We start from the raw sequence: 21,013 nt of genomic DNA on the forward strand, positions 1-21,013 counted from the left end.
AATTAAAGACATTTGGGCACCCCTGCTGTACATCAATATAAGTTAATGCAGGCTTATAACAATTATGCACTAATATCGCACCACACTACATGATGCAGCTGCTAGTCTAGAAAACAAAAGCAGAACAATACACACACAAAGGTCATAAACTAGAAAAGGAAACAAACAATAAACGAAGAATATTTAACCATTGAAACAAACTGAAATACTGTGAAAAAAAACGATTATACCAGGTCACCAAACAATAGATCATTACCACAATATTACGTGAGCAATTCTGATTCAATCCAAAATTTGAATTAGTATATTCAGACTATTTCGACCATAACGAAGAGATAGGAAGTGAACAGTAAAACAAGTAGCAATTTCGACAACAAAAATGTAGTACCGCCTAGTCTACTATATAAACGGCAATCGTTGTCTGTGTGTGTATGTGTCTGCCTTATAGAATACCGTACTTTTCGGACTATTAGCCGCTACTAGGTATCTAGGGCGCATTAACGAGAATCTCCGGTTCGTGCGCCTCTATACATAACCTATTCATCGTTTTCAGTTTTCACATACAAATGACGTCATATTCGGTTAGTTATCTCCGCCTCTTTCCAGTGCCCAACGGTACTGTTCCGTTTTAAACAGCAAAGTTGCTGCCGTGTTAAAAAGCACTGTCCTGAGTTCTGCGGCCTATACAAAGGTGCCCATACAGCTATATAAATGTACTACTCATTAAATTTACTGCCGATGTGTACCGAGAAGGTCATGTAAACGTTTGTTTCTTGGGGCCACTGGAAAAACGCTGTTCTCACCTACTAAATTTATTCATCGGGTGAGTACTTTAGAAGGTGAGTACTTCTCATTCAATGTTGTATTGTCTATGGATTGCCACACCTCCACTACAGAACCATTTCACTGGCATCTATGTACAAATTTACCTATCGGCCTACTTCCAGCCATTTTGCCGATATTGCTCCATGATATGTAAACAATATTTTTTCAATTTCAAACTCCATCTAGAACGTTTGTTTTGGTTATATATTTCAGTTTGCCAACATGTTAATAAACACTGCTATGCAAAAAATTCATTGTATCCATACTTTGTGCATTGATAAAGCGATGTGAAGCTACGAAGCTAGAATGATCCTCTACAATGTTCCTTATTCTTACAAAACCATTACTTCCACCACTATCAGAGTCGGTGCTGCTATTGCTATTTTAATTATCTGTGTAATCACAAAAATCTGAATCGGCTATAATGTCGTCAACATAAGTAGTTATTTGTTTTTTAACTCGGACGCGTTTGATGAACTTACACAAAAAATCTTCGTTTTCAAGTTGGAAATTCCCAAACAAAGATTAAAATATTAAACTTGAGGCTAATTTTATAGAGAAATCTTAGGACAACATTGTCACTACCATAAAAGTCCTAAAGACCGTTGGTTATGTTATCAACGAATAATAAAATTCAGTTACTAGCAATTACCGGTAAAGTCGCAAAAATGCGTCTCCGCGGTCGACCATAGAAAACACATAAATGAGTCTACCTTACTGAAAGGGTTTAAAACGTTGGATTTACCACTGTTTGTGATAGTAACATGTTGATTTCCTTTTGCAGCCGAGTTACTTTTATTTTTTTTCAGCTACGAGTGCTACAGAACTACAGCTACTACAGAACTTGCATGGGTACTGCTACTGCGTTTTGCCTACTAAATTTTTAGTTCAAAAAGGTAAGCACTTCTCATTCAACGTTGTAGTGTATTGTCTATGAATTGCCACACCTCAACTACTTAATAATGTTGGATTTGCCACTGTTCGTGACAGTGGGACATGTTCATTTCCTTCAGCAGCTGAGTTACTAATTTTTTTCCAGCTACGAGTAGGCCTACTGTAACTTACTACTACAGAACTTGCACGAGTACTCCGAGGGTTGCGATAGGCGATGGTGAAAAGAAAGAGAGCAGCTGGTATCGACTTACTGTCACCCTGCTTTAGCCATGACCAGCTGTACGTCGCCTGCTCAAAAGTAGGCACAAGCCGAAAACTGCTGGTTCATACACCTGACAGAAAAACAAAAACTGTTGTCTATCCGCAAGTTTTGCGTTGAACTAACATTGTGTTATTGTTATGTCATGCTATGTTCTTCATGTTCTGCTATACCACATGCAGCATTTTCTAACACATTTTTCAGTATATATATTTTCATGCATTGGTTTTCCTTATTGTATCTCATAAAAAAGCTATCATGTTGGTGTTATGTTTTATTATTGTAAGGTGCTAATGCTGTATCTGCCTTGACATCATACTGTCTGTGTTGTTATACATATAAATTTTATCGACACAACCTCATTACTGTTTGTATATACAATGTCAAAACACAGGTTATAGGCGAAGAACTGGTGAGCCATGATTAGTGTTTTAAGCATGTAGAAGTCTCCATTCAATAAATGTTGGCGATAGAAAAATAGTTTGTATAATTTTTTAAAAGATGCAAAATTTTTCAATACTGCCAGTTTGAAGAACTTCAGTTTGCCTAGCAATGCCAATTTAATTATCAGTTCTCTGTACACAAATAGGGCAACTCCGATTTGAGTGGTTTGAGACTGATGCATTGTAGACCAGCTGTAAAACGTATTGCAGATTTCATTTATTGCAGATGTATGACTGCATATGTGTATGCATAGTGCGATCAGGGCAAAAAATTTCAGTAGACTGCATATTTGGAGTTGTTTTACAGTATGAAAGACACTCTCAATAAACCTTTTGCTGTACATGAATCTGTTCCCGTGGATGGGTAATGCAGCTAGCGGTTTGGGGCTGTGGCGTCACTCGGGGATGCCCGAGAGACCTTTTTCGCCCTGAGTGCAGTGAGAGTCTCCAGGCGCGGCTTTCCGGATGAATGAGTTGGCGAGTGCGAGGCGATTGATTGCAAAGCGATTGAGTGCTAGGCGATTGATTGTGAGGTGATTGATTGCGAGGCGATTAGTTGCAAGTGCGGGGCGATTAGTTGCGAGGCGATTGATTTCGAGGCAATTGATTGCCAGGCGATTGGTTGCGAGTGCAAGGCGATTGATTGCGAGGCGATTGATTGCGAGGCGATTGATTGCGAGGCGATTGATTGCGAGGCGATTGATTGCGAGGCGATTGATTGCGAGGCGATTGATTGCGAGGCGAGTGGGAGGTGAGTGCGAGGCGAGTGCAAAGCGATTGATTGCGAGGCGAATGCAAGAGCGCGATTGTCAACTGCTGGGTGGGTAAAGACTGGTCAGCCGAGGCGGGTACTCGGTGGCAGAAGTGCGCGATCGTCAACTGCAAATATAGACGGGTATGAACGGATGAATGAATCTAGACACATGAATCTAGAATATTTACTAGATTTTACACGCATCTAGCTGTAAAACACATTGCAGATTTCCATTGTTCTCCCCAACATTATTGACATGTATATATGTATGCATACACTAGTCAGGACAACAATTTCAGTAGACTGCATACTTGGAGTTGTTTTACAGTATGAAAGACAACTCTCAATAAACCTTATGCTGCAAGTGATTCTGTTCCTGTAGGCGGGTAATGCAGCTAGTGTAGTGTAAACGTGTATCATCCATTGTTCTCAAACACATAAGATATGTCTTTGTGTCTAGTAAAAACAGAGTGAGACACTCCATACTAGACAGCCGTATAGGCCGTTTATAGCCCCGGATAGCAACTGACCGACTATTGAGTATATCAAATAGTCTATCAACATTCTGCAGAAACACAACAAGAAACCACATTTACTAACATTCGCCGAATTTTAATATCTACAACTTATGTAAGTTAACCTACATTATTCCAACTGTGATCATACTGTCATGCATGACTTCAAAATTTCCAATAACAAGTCTTTGCAGTATCGAATTACAATTGGTTACACATGAGAAAATAGACTCACACGCACTAACCTGTATGAACTCAACTGTGGCATCACAGTCTTGAAACTGTGGCAAATTTAACGCTTTCAGGGTAATTAGAGAATCAGCCAATGATGCAGATAACACTTGGGTAGCAAGAGCAACCTATAAAAGTTATAAGCATACAGATAAGCACCCTGGCTAAGCTAATAATTGACTGAACCCATATTGGTGAATTAGCCTGCCTTGGCATACCTACAATGATGTAAGAGAACAATGACTGTTGTTATTTGATTTTAGCAGCGCCAGTACTGACCTACTTTGTCTCCAACACCAGCCAAAATGAATCAACCAACAGCACAAATTAATTCTAGCAAAAACATTCAACGATAGTGATGTGTAAAATAATAAAATCAAGTAAAGGTTCGCTAAAGGCTGGCTGTCAGTAGTAATAGAAACAACCAGCTATTAGCATTAGTTATTACTAACCATCACCAACAATTACTAACCAGCTATTACAACATTGTAATAGTTAGCGAGCTTCTAACTAGCTACTAGGAAGATTCTAACCAGCTACTAGCAAGCTTCTTCTAAACAGCTACTGCTGTACTAGCATACCTGCCAACTCTCACGCATTGGGCGTGAGACTCACACAATCACCCCAAAGAAAAAATGAAAATGCGTGCGAAATGCGTGAGATTTTTGCCCCAATTTCCACAATTTTATATATACTATCATTGATACATCAATTGCCCCAAAACCAAATCTCACGCATTGCCTCACTCTTGGGTTGGCAGGCCTGTGTACTAATGCTACTAATGCAGGAATAAAACGCTAAACTCACTTGTGAAATGATATATCTTTAACTCTCCGTCGTTCAATGTTGTCTTATTGGTAACGATTAATGACAAAACACTGAGTTCCAGCAAATAATTGAGTTTTTTCTTGGGATAACCATAATCTGCCATTTCTCTAATTAAAGCCGGAAGCCTATGTAGCAATGTTAAAGATGGCGCTCAATTTGTCACACGAAGGTTCATCGGTTTAGACTTTAGATAGGCCGATGCCATTTCAGGGGTAGTATAATTCATTGGTCAGAGTACCGAGACTAATTGCAGAGCTTATGTTCTAGCTGTGTCAAACAGCTCAAGGATTTGGTAAATTTGCTCTATTACTATTCTACAGACCAGAACATTTTGTTTTATAGAACCCAGTCAGAGAAACGGTGTGTACCTTTTTATCTTCCATTTATACGACGGAGATAGCCTGCGTTTCAAACTTTGTAAAAATTATTATATAAAGGCTCGAGTCGACAGCGAACTATAATTCAAATAGGTGTAATTAAACGCTATCTCTATTCGATAGATGTTCTATTGCAATCCAGGATAAATTATCATCCGTAATTTGATACATGTACGCGTTTTAATTGTTTTAAGAAGTTGTGGAAAAATTTTACTATTTTACTGTTTGTTAGCTGCAGGTAACGAGTTTTTGCAAGTAGCTAAAATCAACGAATAAAAAAGAAAATCCATTAAGTTAGGTTTGTTTGGACACCACGTTCAACTAGACCTGTATGTCACGCACAATCTAAACTTTCTCACTACCTTGTCAGTGCATATTCAGCACATAGTAAAATTGAACTATTGGAATTTTTACAAAAATAAAAGTGATCTAATCTGACGTCTCAAAAATATTTGAAAAAAACCAGAATACAGTTTGCTAAATAGGGTTTTGCCACAGGTGCCACTTCTTGCCGTCAGGGTTGCTGTGATTTGTGAGCATTCGTTGTCACTCGGTTTGTTGTTTTATCAGCATAATGTTCAGTAGGCAAATCTGTATTCGTTTCATGTGCATAGAAGCTTGTCCACCCCAAGCGTTAATTTGGTGGCAAGTGGAAGCCTAATAATTATTTAATATATATATGAGCAATCTTTATTGTGGTAATCAATAATCATATTTTACAATATGTTTTCCACAGGGTACCACAGCAAGTAAGCTAACTAAAGAGCAGTGTACAACAAAAAAATTAAAAAAACGCAAAGAAACTATAGTCTCTACGAAATAACTAGCGAATAGTCTAGCTAATATAATAAATGCAGCAATATGCTTCACGCTTTGAACCCTACATGTTACGCAGCTTCTCAATTACTTTCGTACAATATGTGTATTAATACTCATCTATCACTGTGGTAATAATGTTTTAACAAGGGATTTGTTTCTTTATCCTTTATAGCAATATTGTTCAAGTCAATATAGTGTACTTTTAATCCAATGTAGGCCTACTTGCTTATATTGTAGAATAGTTTCTGCGTGCTCAAAAGTTATTTATATAACTTAACATCATTGTTATATCATAGATTTAAGATCTGTTTTGTAGATTCTAGAAAAAAACATTTGTTAAGATTGTGACACATCTAAAGAATGGCAATAAAGTTAGTCAGTCCTATTCAATTAGTACTGTTTAACGAAGATGGTTGATCAAAACTTTCAGTCAATTATTTTAATAGTTAAAATTGTCTCAGTCAACAACTCAGACATGGTTTGAGGAGCAACTACAATGTAACTTGTCTTGGCCTAACTTAACTTCAGGTAAAAGTTTGAGGGAGTTGGTTTTATTTAGTTTGAAGCAGGGTTGCAGCTTAAACCAAAGCTCTGTGATTCAAGATATATACAGCTTTGTAATTATTTGGTCGTTCACAAACTTACTTAATATGGCAGCTGCGAAATAGTTGACTCAAATTGATTTGATAACTATCTCCATGACGTATGAATTGGTTGAAACAAGCTAAATAACTTCACATCATTCAACTATCCAATGTAGGCAGTAGTGACAATTAATTACCATTTTTAAAAATACCAATCATGGTACACAATTCTTTAGAATCATGCAAATGCTGACATAGTCAATGTGTAAGTTACCACGGGTGTTTAAAGGGTCAAACATGGAACAAATATACAACTCTGCTTATCAACTGTAGAGCTCACCTAGACCTCATATGTGAATGATCAGCTCAGGAATATGGAATTCCTCTGGACTACTATGCTTCTTTAGCGACATACAGTACTTTAAATTTAAAAATGTGATTTTCTTGGGAATCTTATAGTATCTGTGATCACATTCAATCACTTTTTTGAGTGATAAGGATTTTTACAAAAAGATTAGCAAATCGCTAAACTTCAATAGCTACAAAATTTTACTTTTTAGAATCAGATGTGGGCAACTTTACAAGGTGAAATGACTTTTTAAGTAAGATTAAAATTGGTATTACCTATTTTCATAAAGATTCACTTTGATAACGTGTGCTCTGATGTTTTAAAATTTTAAGTTAGGTGATATTTCAAATTTCTAAGCTAGGACTTTTTCACTGATAAAGATTCCCTCCTTTTAAATGACTTGCAAATATTGAGATAGTACGGTTGGTTTTTAATTTCTGCTGATTGTAATCTTTTAGATGCTTTATAAACATAGGCTCTATTGTTGACCTCTAGGTCTTCATATAAATAATTTGGTATACGCACCTGGTCTGTGGAGCTTTGCCAATCTGATACCTAGTGAGTAAAAGTTGCAATTGCACTTTATTGCTTGTAAGAAGCGTCACTGTGACTCAATCTATATTATTATTGCTACCCTATAGTATATTATTACTAGCACTCCAGCGCACTATGAGAGGTTGTCTAATAAATAACTGCTCAATTATTCTGATTGGTACAAGGATTAGAGTGTCAATATATCTACCCAAATGTTTAATGTTGGGAGTTTGAATCCCGTATGATACAATTTTTTTTCCAACCTCTAACCATGACTCCAGACAGACAAACATGGCTCTTATTATAGTAAAGACTAGTTGAATGTCCGGCGTTGCCCGGGTAATAAAAAATTCTTTGCACAGAAATTTTTTTTTCAACATATAACAACAGTTACCATTTAAACTTTCAAACATCATATCATGCGAAAAGTGTTTTGTGCAGTTCAAATTAATTAAGAGAAATAATAAAACAGCTGTAAAGGCGTTTAAATGTGAAATAATTAGCAAGTAATGGCTACATAAAGTCTGTATTTTGCTACGATTACAATGGAAGATGATTTGGTAATGATACAATTAATCCGAACTGAAAACACAAAATGAAGAATCATGAATATGTTGAATGAATAAAAACAATTCTTGCATAGAAGTGTGAGTACAAAAAAGGTTACTGTTCCAGCAGAAGCTATCCATCAAAACTTTGAATACAATGATACTGATACCTCTTGATACTGATACAAACATAAAAATGAGAAATTGGACTGTCTTTGTCTGATCGAACGAAGAGAAAATGTAGAGGCAATTCCTACTCTAGATAATACAATTGTTTATGTGAAACGTATTTAGCCTTTACAGATTTAGTGAACCTCATTAAAAATCGGAAACAGGAGTGTAACGGGCACGTTTGAAATAGAAATGACACATTTGAAAATTACAAATAAAAAATAGGTAATGGTAAAAACATTGATTTAAAAAAAGATAGACGCAAGAGATAATATTAATTGATAATTAAAAGTGCAAATTTAGCGTGTGCAATCGTGAAAAGGATATACAGTATATGGTGAGAGTGATGGGAATGATAAGAATGTCTTAGTCTTGTGGTTTACGAGCGCTTGGTAGTAGACTTGCGATTCGAATGTCGTGAGTTTAAATTCAATATGAAGTTAATTTTTTGTTGCTATGACTTTATCGCTATAGCTGGACAGACGAATGACAGACAGATGGCAAACTTTGAGACTTATATATAGTAGTTACACATACACATTGTGAGTCTGTTCGTTTGTGGTTCTCTTATAGCAAAGTTGGTCACATATGGGATTTTTAAGCATTTGCTTCAGAGTTTGACTCCTGCATACCGGTTATAGTATTGTTTTTACAAAAAAGATTGCAAAATGATACTACATTCACAAATTTGAATATGGACTACTTAAAAGCTTTATGCTTACTGTTGAGGCCATTACATGCCTCAGTTTGTTCTCCAAAAAAGTTCTTATCTTCAAAATTTCGCTATTACTGGGTTTGTCACCTGCACCAATTTGCCTGAAGCGTTACTGCTGTTTGATCTCTTGTCCTGAGAAGCCAGAAACCTTTTCTGTTCAGAGGAATTTATCACAGGAATGACAACAAAAAATCCTTTATATTTGACTGAATTTGATCAAATGAGCAGTTTCAGCAGTTCAAAAAAATTCTCGAATGCCGCAATGCTAGTGAGACTCAAAAGCTTATTCAAGTCTGCAGAAGAAATAAGCCAAAGACTTTTCAACGACAAAAACATAGAAGAGGGTCAGAACATCACAAACTGAAGCCAAAGAAGACAAATCCATAAACACTCAACAATGAGCAACAATGTACAGTAGCTGGCTGTTAGCGAAACATCATTCTAAGGTTGCAGTAAACATGCTTAATGACCAAATAAGAAATCTATTGTACCCAATTAAATTTCAGTTCTCCTAGGAATTGGAACTGTAAAAAATAAGGTTGGATTCTTTTAAGATCGTTTTGTGGAATTATCAAAATGAAAGCTTTTTATCCTATGGTCAACGTCTAACTTGAAATAGCTATAGCCCTATTAAGCTCCAGTATGAAACCAATGGTTCGTGCTGGTCCAATGGTCAAGTTGTGAAATATCATTGACTCGGCCAGATAACTATATTGTTGATTTGTGTTCTTTCAGTATAAGTATTGCAATTTCGTTAGCAGTTTTCATCTTGTTATTATACAAACAGTGATAGCAGACTCATGTTTTATACCAAATCTGCATGATACGCCAAGCTCTACATTTCTGCATTGCCTTTACACAAAGAAAATGGATGCACTGCAATTAATTTATCTGTGTTATATTTCTAAAATATTATAATTGATTTATTTACTGTTTTGCTTGTGCATAAAGTTTTACATGTTTACCATATTAGCTATACGGTTTTATATATATGCGGAATATGCAAAATGATATTATTGTTTAGACACGTTGTCTGCATAACCATGTGCATTCAGTATTTACACTTGTTCCTGGTTCCAGTTGATCTGATTGTCTCGTCATAGAAGTCGAGGCATTAAGGGGTTTTGTTTCAGTTAGATGTATTAGCTGCTCTGTGATAGCTGAACATACATTTTTTTAGAGCTGGCTACCAACGGTCATGTTGGTAATATCTTGCATCACTTACATGTATGTCTGTTAATGCTGACCCATGGTGATGTCTTTGGTTATGCCGTGGCAACCACATGTCGGCTTATTTATGCAGACAAACGGTTTTTATCTTTGGTGTAAAAACCTTAGCCACTTAATAAATCATAAACCTAGTCACTAGACCATTAGACATATGCAAGGCTACTCATCAGTACAATAGTCATGTTCAATGTTATAATAGATTTTAAAATTGACATATATTATTTTATTAGTAAGCTGAAAAGAAGAATTGTGGCATAAAGTAGAGAGAAGCTTTGATTCTACTGCCCTTCTTCCTCTCTCTGCTCTATACCACTGCAGTTCTGGAATACTCTACTTCTCATCAATGGCTTCCCAGGTATGAGAGCTCATCAATGTGATGTGTATAATGCTGTTTATGGTTCACGGCTAACTGTGATTGGACGATAAATGATCACAAAAAATTTCATCCACATTCATGTCATTCTTTTTAATCTGTCACAATTCATACTTTTGGTAGGAATACAAGATTTGCTTTTTTGTTTTATTCTCAAATAAATAAAAAGTAAATCAACTAATAAAACAAATTAAACAAATAATAAGTTCTCAAAAATTTTGTTTCATTCTCAACAAATAATATCAATGGCTGAAAGTCCGGAATTATAAATAGTGTTAAAACTCAGTGTCACCAGGTTTTGATACAAAACAATTTCTAACATTACTATCCATTTAGTGATTACGTATTTGAGGTAAATGTTTATTGTTGCTACATACAGGTTTGTAATGTATTTCTTTTTAAATGATGTCTGATGCATTCCTAGTTGACTGTTTGTTACACACTGATAAACTTAAGTTAGTATTGCTATCATCTTGCCTGGTCAGTTTACCAATGATCATTTTACTGTAGAAGCGGCTGATGAAGGAACTACGCAACTTAATGACAAGCCCTCCTCCTGGTGTCACTTGGAATACTGAGCTGTCACACGAGGAGCTCAATGAGTGAGTCAGGTTATAAGTATTGTCATGCTCTTATTTATGAGTCAGGCCCATGTTTTCGATGTGTGGAACAAGCTGACCAATCTGTTCATTTCTGTTGCAGTTGTTATTAAATTAGTGTGTGGGGTCAACGTAACACTTTAGCCAGGCACCAGTTGCGTTGACTACATGGAACAAAACAGCTGATGAAATTAGCATTGTTTTGTGGATGGGGCTGCCTTCAGTTTTTAGTCTACACCTAGACGCTTTTAGCTGATCACATGGCTTGAATTATGTGTTTTAGACAATGATTTTGAAGCTCTAGTTTTTCAGTCAGTCTACTACATAGGGGTCTTTTCAACTATCTCCTTCTCTAGTAACAACTTTATGTACTCGCTATGTTATTTTTAATTTAATTTTGTATTATGAAACGTTCTATTTAACAGATGGTAAATGCGTTATCTTGGAACATTTTTTAAACTGTTCCAAAATAATTACTTTTGTTATTCTGCTGGCATCGTACCTGTGCCATTGTACCTGTGCCATCGTACCTGCTGGCATCGTACCTGTGCATCGTACCTGTGCATGGGGTTAAGGCAAATGAAGATCAGGATTGCAATTGGATGTCTTTATCACCGCTTTCCTATTTCATTTTTTCTAAATGCGCATACTTATTATCGCATATACTTATGTATAATTCAAGTTTCTGGTAGACGATTTTAAGGTAACATTTTTGGGGTCGACTTACACATGAGCAATGCTTATGGACATGTTGCTGCCGAGTCGAATAGATAGTGACTAAAAAAGAAAACTCTGTTATTATACACATAATACAAGCATCGTAATATAAGCATCGTAATATAAGCATTGTGGATGAAGTCTTAACATACATTCATAACAATGGCGGTTCATCATCTAAATGTTAAAGTTAGTTTACAAAATTACCAATATTGAATTTAAGTGAAAATATGGTATATCTTACTGTTAAACAAGTTTAAGACAACACATTCAATCATAACATGGCAGCTGAACTGTCACTGGCCAGTTTTAAATTTATCAAGTAGTATATTTGAAATAATGTTGTGAAATCTTACAACTGCAAATTCTGAATAAAGTTTAATGCACGTACATTTAATCAGCCCTTGCTCTATAAATAGTACCTTGTTTTCTTATTATCCATGGTGTAGTGAACTCGTGAATGAGAACAGGCAATGCGTAATTTGCGTTTTTGCGTGCAGCCATTGCACAACTAACACTATAATCGAGTCAAAACATGCCGAAGAACTCTATTTATTGTATAGAGTAAAAAAACGTCAAAGAAGTTGTGACGGTTATGCTTTTATTCTGGATAGCCAAAATCAATGCAGATTCAATATGATTATTTCAGAATATTTTGAAATACATGTAATAGGACCAACTTATACATGAGTAAAATCTATTATAATGTAATTTTTTGTTTCAAAATACCAGTCGCCTTATACACGAGATCAACGTATACATGAGTATATACAGTATATATTTTCCTGAATAGTTAAACTACAAATTTTAGCGACCGATATCAGTTTATGCGACTACATGCTGTAGATGGATCGTAGACTTGAAAGGAGCTGAAAGCACCCTCTTCCAAGGAGAGCATTTTCAACTTAAGTTCAAGTTCACTGATAGATACCCGTTTGACTCTCCTCAGGTAACTGACTAACTTTTTACTTGAGAAAAAGTATGCAACAGTGTGTCAGGTTATGCTACAGTGTGCCAGTCTATGCTACAGTGTGCTAGTCTATGCTATCGGTGCCAGTCTATGTTACAGTGTGCTAGTCTGCTACAGTGTGCCAGTCAATGCTACAGTGTGCTAATCTATGCTATCGGTGCCAGTCTATGTTACAGTGTGCTAGTCTGCTACAGTGTGCCAGCCTCGGCTACGATGTAGAGCAGATTGTAGTGTGCAATGACTTTCCGTAAACACTGCCTCACTTTCAACAATTGACCGATCAATTGTGATGCAAGCTTTGAGAGTTCAGTGAGCTTTATTGGTCTTTGACTCATCGTAATTGCGCATTTACCAATAGAAGTATGCTTTGGGCAGCATTACTAGCTAAGTGATAGTTATAAATTAAATTCTCATTGATAAATAGCAGTGATTTGTCATGCTTAGATGCTTAGCGTCTTAGTTCAGCTGCGTTATGTTATACAACCGAGGAACAATCACGCAATTTACAAACTCTAACAATTCTCTATTGTAATCTATATATATAAATCTCAAAGTTTGTCTGTCTGTCTGTCTGTATGTATGTCCTTCGGTATGTCTGTGTCTGTATGTATGTCCTTCGGTATGTCTGTGTCTGTATGTATGTCCTTCGGTATGTCTGTGTCTGTATGTATGTCCTTCGGTATGTCTGTGTCTGTATGTATGTCCTTCGGTATGTCTGTGTCTGTATGTATGTCCTTCGGTATGTCTGTGTCTGTATGTATGTCCTTCGGTATGTCTGTGTCTGTATGTATGTCCTTCGGTATGTCTGTGTCTGTATGTATGTCCTTCGGTATGTCTGTGTCTGTATGTATGTCCTTCGGTATGTCTGTGTATGTATGTATGTCCTTCGGTATGTATGTGTCTGTATGTATGTCCTTCGGTATGTCTGTGTCTGTATGTATGTCCTTCGGTATGTCTGTGTCTGTATGTATGTCCTTCGGTATGTCTGTGTCTGTATGTATGTCCTTCGGTATGTCTGTGTCTGTATGTATGTCCTTCGGTATGTCTGTGTCTGTATGTATGTCCTTCGGTATGTATGTGTCTGTATGTATGTCCTTCGGTATGTCTGTGTCTGTATGTATGTCCTTCGGTATGTCTGTGTCTGTATGTATGTCCTTCGGTATGTCTGTGTCTGTATGTATGTCCTTCGGTATGTCTGTGTCTGTATGTATGTCCTTCGGTATGTCTGTGTCTGTATGTATGTCCTTCGGTATGTCCAGCTATAGCTATTAAAATCTTGGAATTAAAATCTCGCATCCTGCTGAATTTGAACTCATGAAGATTGCAACTGCATGTTTGTAGTCCAATTGTGTAACTACGAGTCTACGAAGGCTCTTATGATTCATAACTCTTACTATCTACTGTATACATTCTTTTCGCGATTTCATACACTGAATGACATATTAACTGAAACTCTATGAATTCTATTAACTCTATGAAACACGATGCTCTTTCATGTTTTCGTGAACTTGTATTTTTGGTTTTTCGTAAGGTTCAATTGCTAAATCGGTAAAGGCTAATACTTTTCACGCATACAACTGTATTACCTCGAATAGGAATAGCCTCTACATTCTCTCGCCATTCGGTCAGACAAAGTACCAGACCAAGGCAGTCCGATATCTCATTTTTTACATTTGTACCAGTATTGTGAGGTATCAGTATCGTCTTTTCCGAAGTTTTGATGGATAGCTTCCGCTGGAACAGTAACCTTTTTTATACACACACACTTCTATGCAAGAATTGTTACTATTAATTCAACACATTCACGATTTTAACTTTGTTTTTTCAGTTCGTATTAATTGTATCATTACCAAATCATCTTTTATTGTAATCATAGCAAAACAAACTTAATTTAGCTATTACTTGCTAATTATTTCACATTTACATTTAACACTTTTGTAATTGTTTTATTTAGTTTCTTAATTTATTTGACCCGCACACAACATTTTTCTCATATGAAGTTTGAAAGTTACAGTTGTTCAATGAAGTTTGAAACCTTTTACTGTTGTTTTCTTTTTTCTCTTCATTTATTTAAACCGCACAAAGCACTTTTCTCATGTTATGTAGTTTGAAAGTTAGAATGGTAATTATTGTTATGTGTTAAATAGAAATAAGTTTTCTGTGCAGACTTTTATTACTCGGGGAATGCTGGGTATTCACCTAGTATATATATGTAACAAAGCTGGTTGTAGATTTGTTTTGTTTTCTACTTTGTCAGGTGACCTTCATAGGAAGTAACATACCTTGCCATCCACACATCTACACAAATGGCCATATCTGCCTCTCTATACTAACTGACGACTGGTCTCCAGCTCTAACAGTTGAATCTGTGTGCCTTAGCATCATCAGCATGCTCAGTAGCTGTAAAGAAAAAGTATGTTCTCTCACCATTGAATGTGCTCACAGTACTTGGTCAGGTTCACTTTTCAGTGGGCTTTGTGTAGCTTCTAACAACGGTGTTTGCATCTATTGCTAACAGAGGTGTTTGCATCTATTGCTAACAGAGGTGTTTGCATCTATTGCTAACAGAGGTGTTTGCATCTATTGCTAACAGAGGTGTTTGCATCTATTGCTAACAGAGGTGTTTGCATCTATTGCTAACAGAGGTGTTTGCATCTATTGCTTTATGATATTCTTGTTGATTATCATTGTAGAAGTTGCCTCCAGATAATCAATACTACGTAGCAAGGGCTGGAAATAATCCTAAAAAGACCAACTGGTGGTACCACGGTATGCTATCTTTAAGGTCGTTAGTGCTTTTTGCTTGCTTATAACTTGCCGATATAAGCAAGCAAAATGTATGTTGTGTGCATGGTAACTCTAGACTGTGATGGCTGTTTGCTAGAAATGTCTGGGACAAAGTATTGCTCTTTGTCTGCATTTTATAATGACAAAATTAGAGTTCAAGTGGCAAAACTGTGGTACAGTCAAACCTTGACTGGCAAAACTGTGGTACAGTCAAACCCTGACTAGCAAAACTGTGGTACAGTCAAACCCTGACTGACAAATCTCTGGTACAGTCAAACCCTGACTGGCAAAACTCTGGTACAGTCAAACCCTGACTGGCAAAACTGTGGTACAGTCAAACCCTGACTGGCAAAACTGCGGTACAGTCAAGCCTTAACTTGCGGCTCACTAACCTGTGAATCTTTCGACATAGAATTGTAGCATTTGTTTGACTCAATGTAGGAAGTTAGTTTCCAACATGCATCTGAAATTTTTCGAAATATTACATTTTGTGACTTGAAGAAAAACAAATTGTAGAATGTAGAAATTACAAATAATATGAAAAACACTAAATAACAATAAATGGAATCAATTTAAACTACGGTATATCTAGCCCAAGTTAGAGTAAGGTGTGCCAGATATTTCTATCACTAGCTCTACCACTGAACCTCTACATTGCTGATCCATATGTCTCTAATGTGAAGTCTCTAATGTGATGTAACAGTAAAAATCTCTTTCTACTGATTATTACTTTATTAATTGTTTACATAAAATTTAGGCGTTAAAAATTGTTTAGTTCTCTTAATGAATGCTTGAACTTTTCATAAAAATGAATATATGTACATGTATATATAAATACAGTAAACGATCCTATAGGTATAACGTAATTTCCACATAACGCGAGGAATTTATGTAAAATTTTTACTTCATACTACGTAAAAAATTCCATATAATGTAAAGTGTGAAATCGGCGCAGGTTCTCAAATTCGCTTTGAATAACACGCATTTTGTGGTTAGCCTTAAAAATATCGCTTTCAAATCACCCGCTCTTGCGAAAGAAAATGATGTCTAACGTTATCTCTGTGTATATAATAATAATATTACTCCGACAGTCTATTATGCTGTGCGAACTCGTCAGATATGTTGATAAAGCGCAGATAATAAGAAAGGTGTATGTGTTAGAGCGTTAGTCTACCGATCTGAATGTCATGAGTTGGAGTATCGTCGAAAGCTTTTTTTCATAGCCTTAAACCTTCCTAGCAGATTGACAAATGGACAGACGGACACCGCTTTCATTATAGGAAAGCTATATTTTTGTTTTACTTTATTTTAAACATATAAAACATTTTGATTGTTTTTCTTTTGCTAAATAGACCAATCTGTCTAGACTAATAGAAACAGTCGAGGTAAATTTACATTGAGGGCGTGCCTTCTGCTTAACTTATTGCAAAATTACCGAAATCATGAACCAGGAACCGAGGGGAAGTGATAAGAAAAAAAGAGAAGTTGTCGATACAAACCACTAATATTACAGTTACGGTAGTCATTAGTTATTAAATTATTATTATTAAGTTATTACGGTAGTCATAGTCATTAAATTAAAAGTTTGAAATTTTGCCAATTGAAAGCATATAGTTGTAAAAGAATTAATTTATTAAGTTCAAACAGATATTATCAATCAGTTGATAAACTATATTTACTACAGACCGGAAGGTAATTCCAATTAGTCTTATATTAGACATGATCTCGAAGTAATCTGCAAAAGTTCTGCTTACTGTTTTAACTGAGATTAGTAATAGTCATTATAAAAGCGCAGTCATTCAGTACACCAGACCTCATTTCAATTTTATGTAGCCTTTGTATGCAAGTTATTTGGTTTGCACAAAGTGTAGGCTTTTGAAGGATAAAGTGATGCAAGAACAGGAAGGTAAATTTGATATAAGCATTCTCTTGCTCAGTAATTACCTCTTTTGATTGATCAAATCTACTTGACCTTATTGCATAACTAGAGTCTGCTCCTGCTTAATGATTATCTTTGCAAATGCGTGAAAATAACCTTAAGTTTATTAAGGGATGTTAAGTTTATTAAGTGTGTTAAGTTTATTAAGTGTGTTAAGTTTATTAAGTGTGTTAAGTTTATTAAGTGTGTTAAGTTTATTAAGTGTGTTAAGTTTATTAAGTGTGTTAAGTTTATTAAGTGTGTTAAGTTTATTAAGTGTGTTAAGTTTATTAAGTGTGTTAAGTTTATTAAGTGTGTTAAGTTTATTAAGTGTGTTAAGTTTATTAAGTGTGTTAAGTTTATTAAGTGTGTTAAGTTTATTAAGTGTGTTAAGTTTATTAAGTGTGTTAAGTTTATTAAGTGTGTTAAGTTTATTAAGTGTGTTAAGTTTATTAAGTGTGTTAAGTTTATTAAGTATGTTAAGAGATAACATCTACTGCAGTTTGTTGTATAGTAGAGAATTGTCTATCAGTTGTGGTGCAGTTCTCATGACTCCTGTGAAACTCAATATGTTTGTTTTGTCAAACTGTTCCTAAGTTTGACAAAACAAGTTCGAGTTCCTAATGATCTCCTAAGATCAATCTTGTTTAACCAGTTTGTGGTCAGTTGCCATGACTTATTTGAGCTACTGATAAATCATGTATTTAGAACACGCACACTGTACACGCACGCTGTACATGCATTTAGAACTGATGAATGCAACTGTGCCTAAGATTATAACCTAGTTCACATTGTTCTAATTACAATATTCACAGACAAGCAGAAGTTATGAGTTATACCTGGTACATGGAATGCTATAAGCAATGTTTCCTGAAAGGAAATGCTTGTTTATCCTCATTAAAATATTTGATTTGTTTTTTTCAGATCTATTGGAATCATAAGATTCTCTATAAATAATAAAGTGCATATATGTAGGGCAAGTAAAAGACATAGATTTATTGCAAAAAAGAAATATTTACTGTTGGGGCAGACTTAGTATGCAGCAACGTCTTGCTAAAGTTGATTCTCTACTGGTTGCATCACTAACAGCTGTGTTTACGCAAGGAATGACACATCAGCAATCATTGCTCATTACCAGTTAACTTCAGTATTGAAAAATGACTGTTTCTAGAAATTCTGGTGTTGCAACATTCTTATTCAATTGTCATCGTAGTCGATGCTCTCCAATATTAGTAAACTTGCTTGTTGTTTCTACAGAACTGATTATGAATCGCATACAATCGTTATGAAGGTCGAATGATTGTCAGTTCAATTTCATGCACCGTATTGGTAGATGATGATGTGTAGATGGGAGAACTGGCTGGAATGTTTTCCCAGCTACCTTGAAGGTACCAAAGCTCCGGGGAACCAGTAACCCAGAGCTGCTAGAATTGAGACTCACTGAACTACGCTGTATCTCTCCAGCCCCCTAGGAAATCAGTGCCATACAGCTATGTCGATACTCTCACCAGTTCTGTTTACATTCCACTCTTAGATGTTGCTGGTCTTTTAGGTGGTTTGAATGTTCTCACACTTCTATGTATTGCTTGCCATCTTGTATTACTTGTACTGTACATGTTTGGTTTTGTATTACAAGAGGTATTCTATTTTTGTAATTAAATTTAATAGGTATTTAGATGAATAGGAAGCTGCCAAACTTACTCCAGTTACACTATATAATAAAAAGGTCGCTAATTGCATTAGACTAATTGTTTAACATGTCGCTAGCTAGTAATTTGAATTCTATCTAATGCATAAATACGATATAATGAATACCCCATATGAGTGCCATCGATTCTTCTGTTTCTAATATTCATCCCAGCTTTTTATTTTTTAATCATCGACTATATTACTCACCGTTTTGGCCTATCGGCAATACAGCCAATATAATTGCTAGGCCACAGATGTATAAGTTCGCTATATTTTCTTTGAATCTTGTGTTTTTTGTATCTTTGCTCATGTATATCTTTAATGTTCTATGATTGGCGCATCAATAATTACGTAGAGGTATGATTGGTTGAGAAGAACTATGCTTGGGTCTACTTTCTTGGAGGTGATACCTACGTTATGGATATATACTGTCTGTCAAATAGACAATTCTGCCTTATAAATCACAGCAAGTGCCACGTAGTCTTGTTAATTACTTGTGTGTGCAAATACCATGTTTCTTCAACATTAAGCATGGTTTTATATTCTTGCCAAATAATAGTAATTGTCGCTACAACATCACTTCCTGTGCGGTTTGTGAAGTCAAACCCGTTTCTCAAATATGTATCTTCCGAGTCATCAGACACTGATTGATTGCTCACAACAGGGTTTATGTACAATCATGCACGGAGCTCATCGTCTGAAGTCATGTACAACAATAGGGTTTATGTACGATCATACATGGAGCGCATCGTCTCAAGTCATGAGCAACATTAGGGTTTATGTACAATCATACACGGAGCTCGTCGTCTAAAGTCATGTTCAACAACAGGGTTTATGTACGATCATACATGGAGCTCATCGTCTCAAGTCATGCGCAACAATAGGGTTTATGTACGATCATACATGGAGCTCATCGTCTCAAGTAATTTGCTATTGTATCAGCTATTGAGCAGATTGAACTTTGCTCATGATTTAGAAATTTAGGAGAAAATTCTATTAAACCAGAGTTAATACTATTGAGTTAAATCAGATTCATCTGTTCTCATGTAATAGATGAATCTGGTTTAACCCTTATAGATAAACCCAAAGTATGTCTTTATTTGATCATTGAGATTCATAAATATTAGTAGGCATGTTTTTGTGTGCATGACTATAATTTGTTACCTGATGCCATGCAGTTTTCTTAGGGATAGAACTTTGAGTTAAATTTTTTTAATAATCTCAAAGATGGTCTTGGTTAATGACACAAAGCATGAACCAGTAAGCAAGTAGAATTGGTAAAACGGTTAATTTAATTGTTTTTAAAATATGATGTTATGCAAACATTTAAAGGGAATGATTACATAGTAGCATGAATGGTAAAGTATCAACGTGCATGTAGGCGATGGGAAAACCTAAGAATATATAGGAACAACAGTTGCAGAGTTTATACTCTACCTCTATTCTCTCAGATGATGACACAACTGAGGTTGAAGCAGTTTTCAAGCCAGTCAAGACTTGATGTTGAAGTATTTGTCTCCCAAACAGCTTGTGAATGTTGTTAAAAACTCCAAAAGGTTAGTCTTGCTAAAAAGTTTTGATTTGATGAACAGCACTGTTACTTAGAGATGTTTGCAAAATTTTACAGGCAATTCAAACAGGTTGTCATAGCTCATTTTTATGTGCTGTTTGGCAATATTTTACATTATCGAATGTTTATTCATTATTTTGAGTAACTAAGTTATTGGTACAGATCATGGGAGTGTTGACTGTAGTATGACTATTGCACTACCCTGCAAAATACTTGACTGTCATATTATTACAAGTATTGTTAGTATTTTATTATTATACTTATTGTTAGTGTTTTATTATTGTAATTATTGTTAGTGTTTTATTATTGTATTT

The 21,013-nt window shown here is 35.6% G+C and overlaps 1 protein-coding gene across 1 annotated transcript; it reads left to right on the forward strand.

Moving 5' to 3' along the window:
- The first annotated feature begins 5,089 nt into the window (after window positions 1–5,089).
- LOC137402086 (ubiquitin-conjugating enzyme E2 W-like) lies at window positions 5,090–19,708 on the forward strand. The gene is made up of 7 exons (XM_068088555.1): window positions 5,090–5,109; window positions 10,307–10,431; window positions 10,960–11,051; window positions 12,612–12,714; window positions 14,993–15,148; window positions 15,429–15,504; window positions 18,774–19,708. Exons 2-7 carry the CDS (start codon window positions 10,420–10,422, stop codon window positions 18,785–18,787), a joined length of 453 nt encoding a protein of 150 aa, XP_067944656.1. The 5' UTR covers window positions 5,090–5,109; window positions 10,307–10,419; the 3' UTR covers window positions 18,788–19,708.
- The last annotated feature ends 1,305 nt before the right edge of the window (window positions 19,709–21,013 follow it).

This window comes from Watersipora subatra, chromosome 1 (assembly GCF_963576615.1).
Source record: "Watersipora subatra chromosome 1, tzWatSuba1.1, whole genome shotgun sequence".
Classification (NCBI taxonomy): Eukaryota; Metazoa; Bryozoa; class Gymnolaemata; order Cheilostomatida; family Watersiporidae; genus Watersipora; species Watersipora subatra.

What these genes read in the sequence shown, in the direction of transcription:
- LOC137402086 (XM_068088555.1), top strand. An exon ending in TCACACGAGGAGCTCAATGA is followed by an intron (nt 11,052 to 12,611) that starts GTGAGTCAGGTT and finishes TACATGCTGTAG; the next exon opens with ATGGATCGTAGACTTGAAAG. An exon ending in ACCCGTTTGACTCTCCTCAG is followed by an intron (nt 12,715 to 14,992) that starts GTAACTGACTAA and finishes CTACTTTGTCAG; the next exon opens with GTGACCTTCATAGGAAGTAA.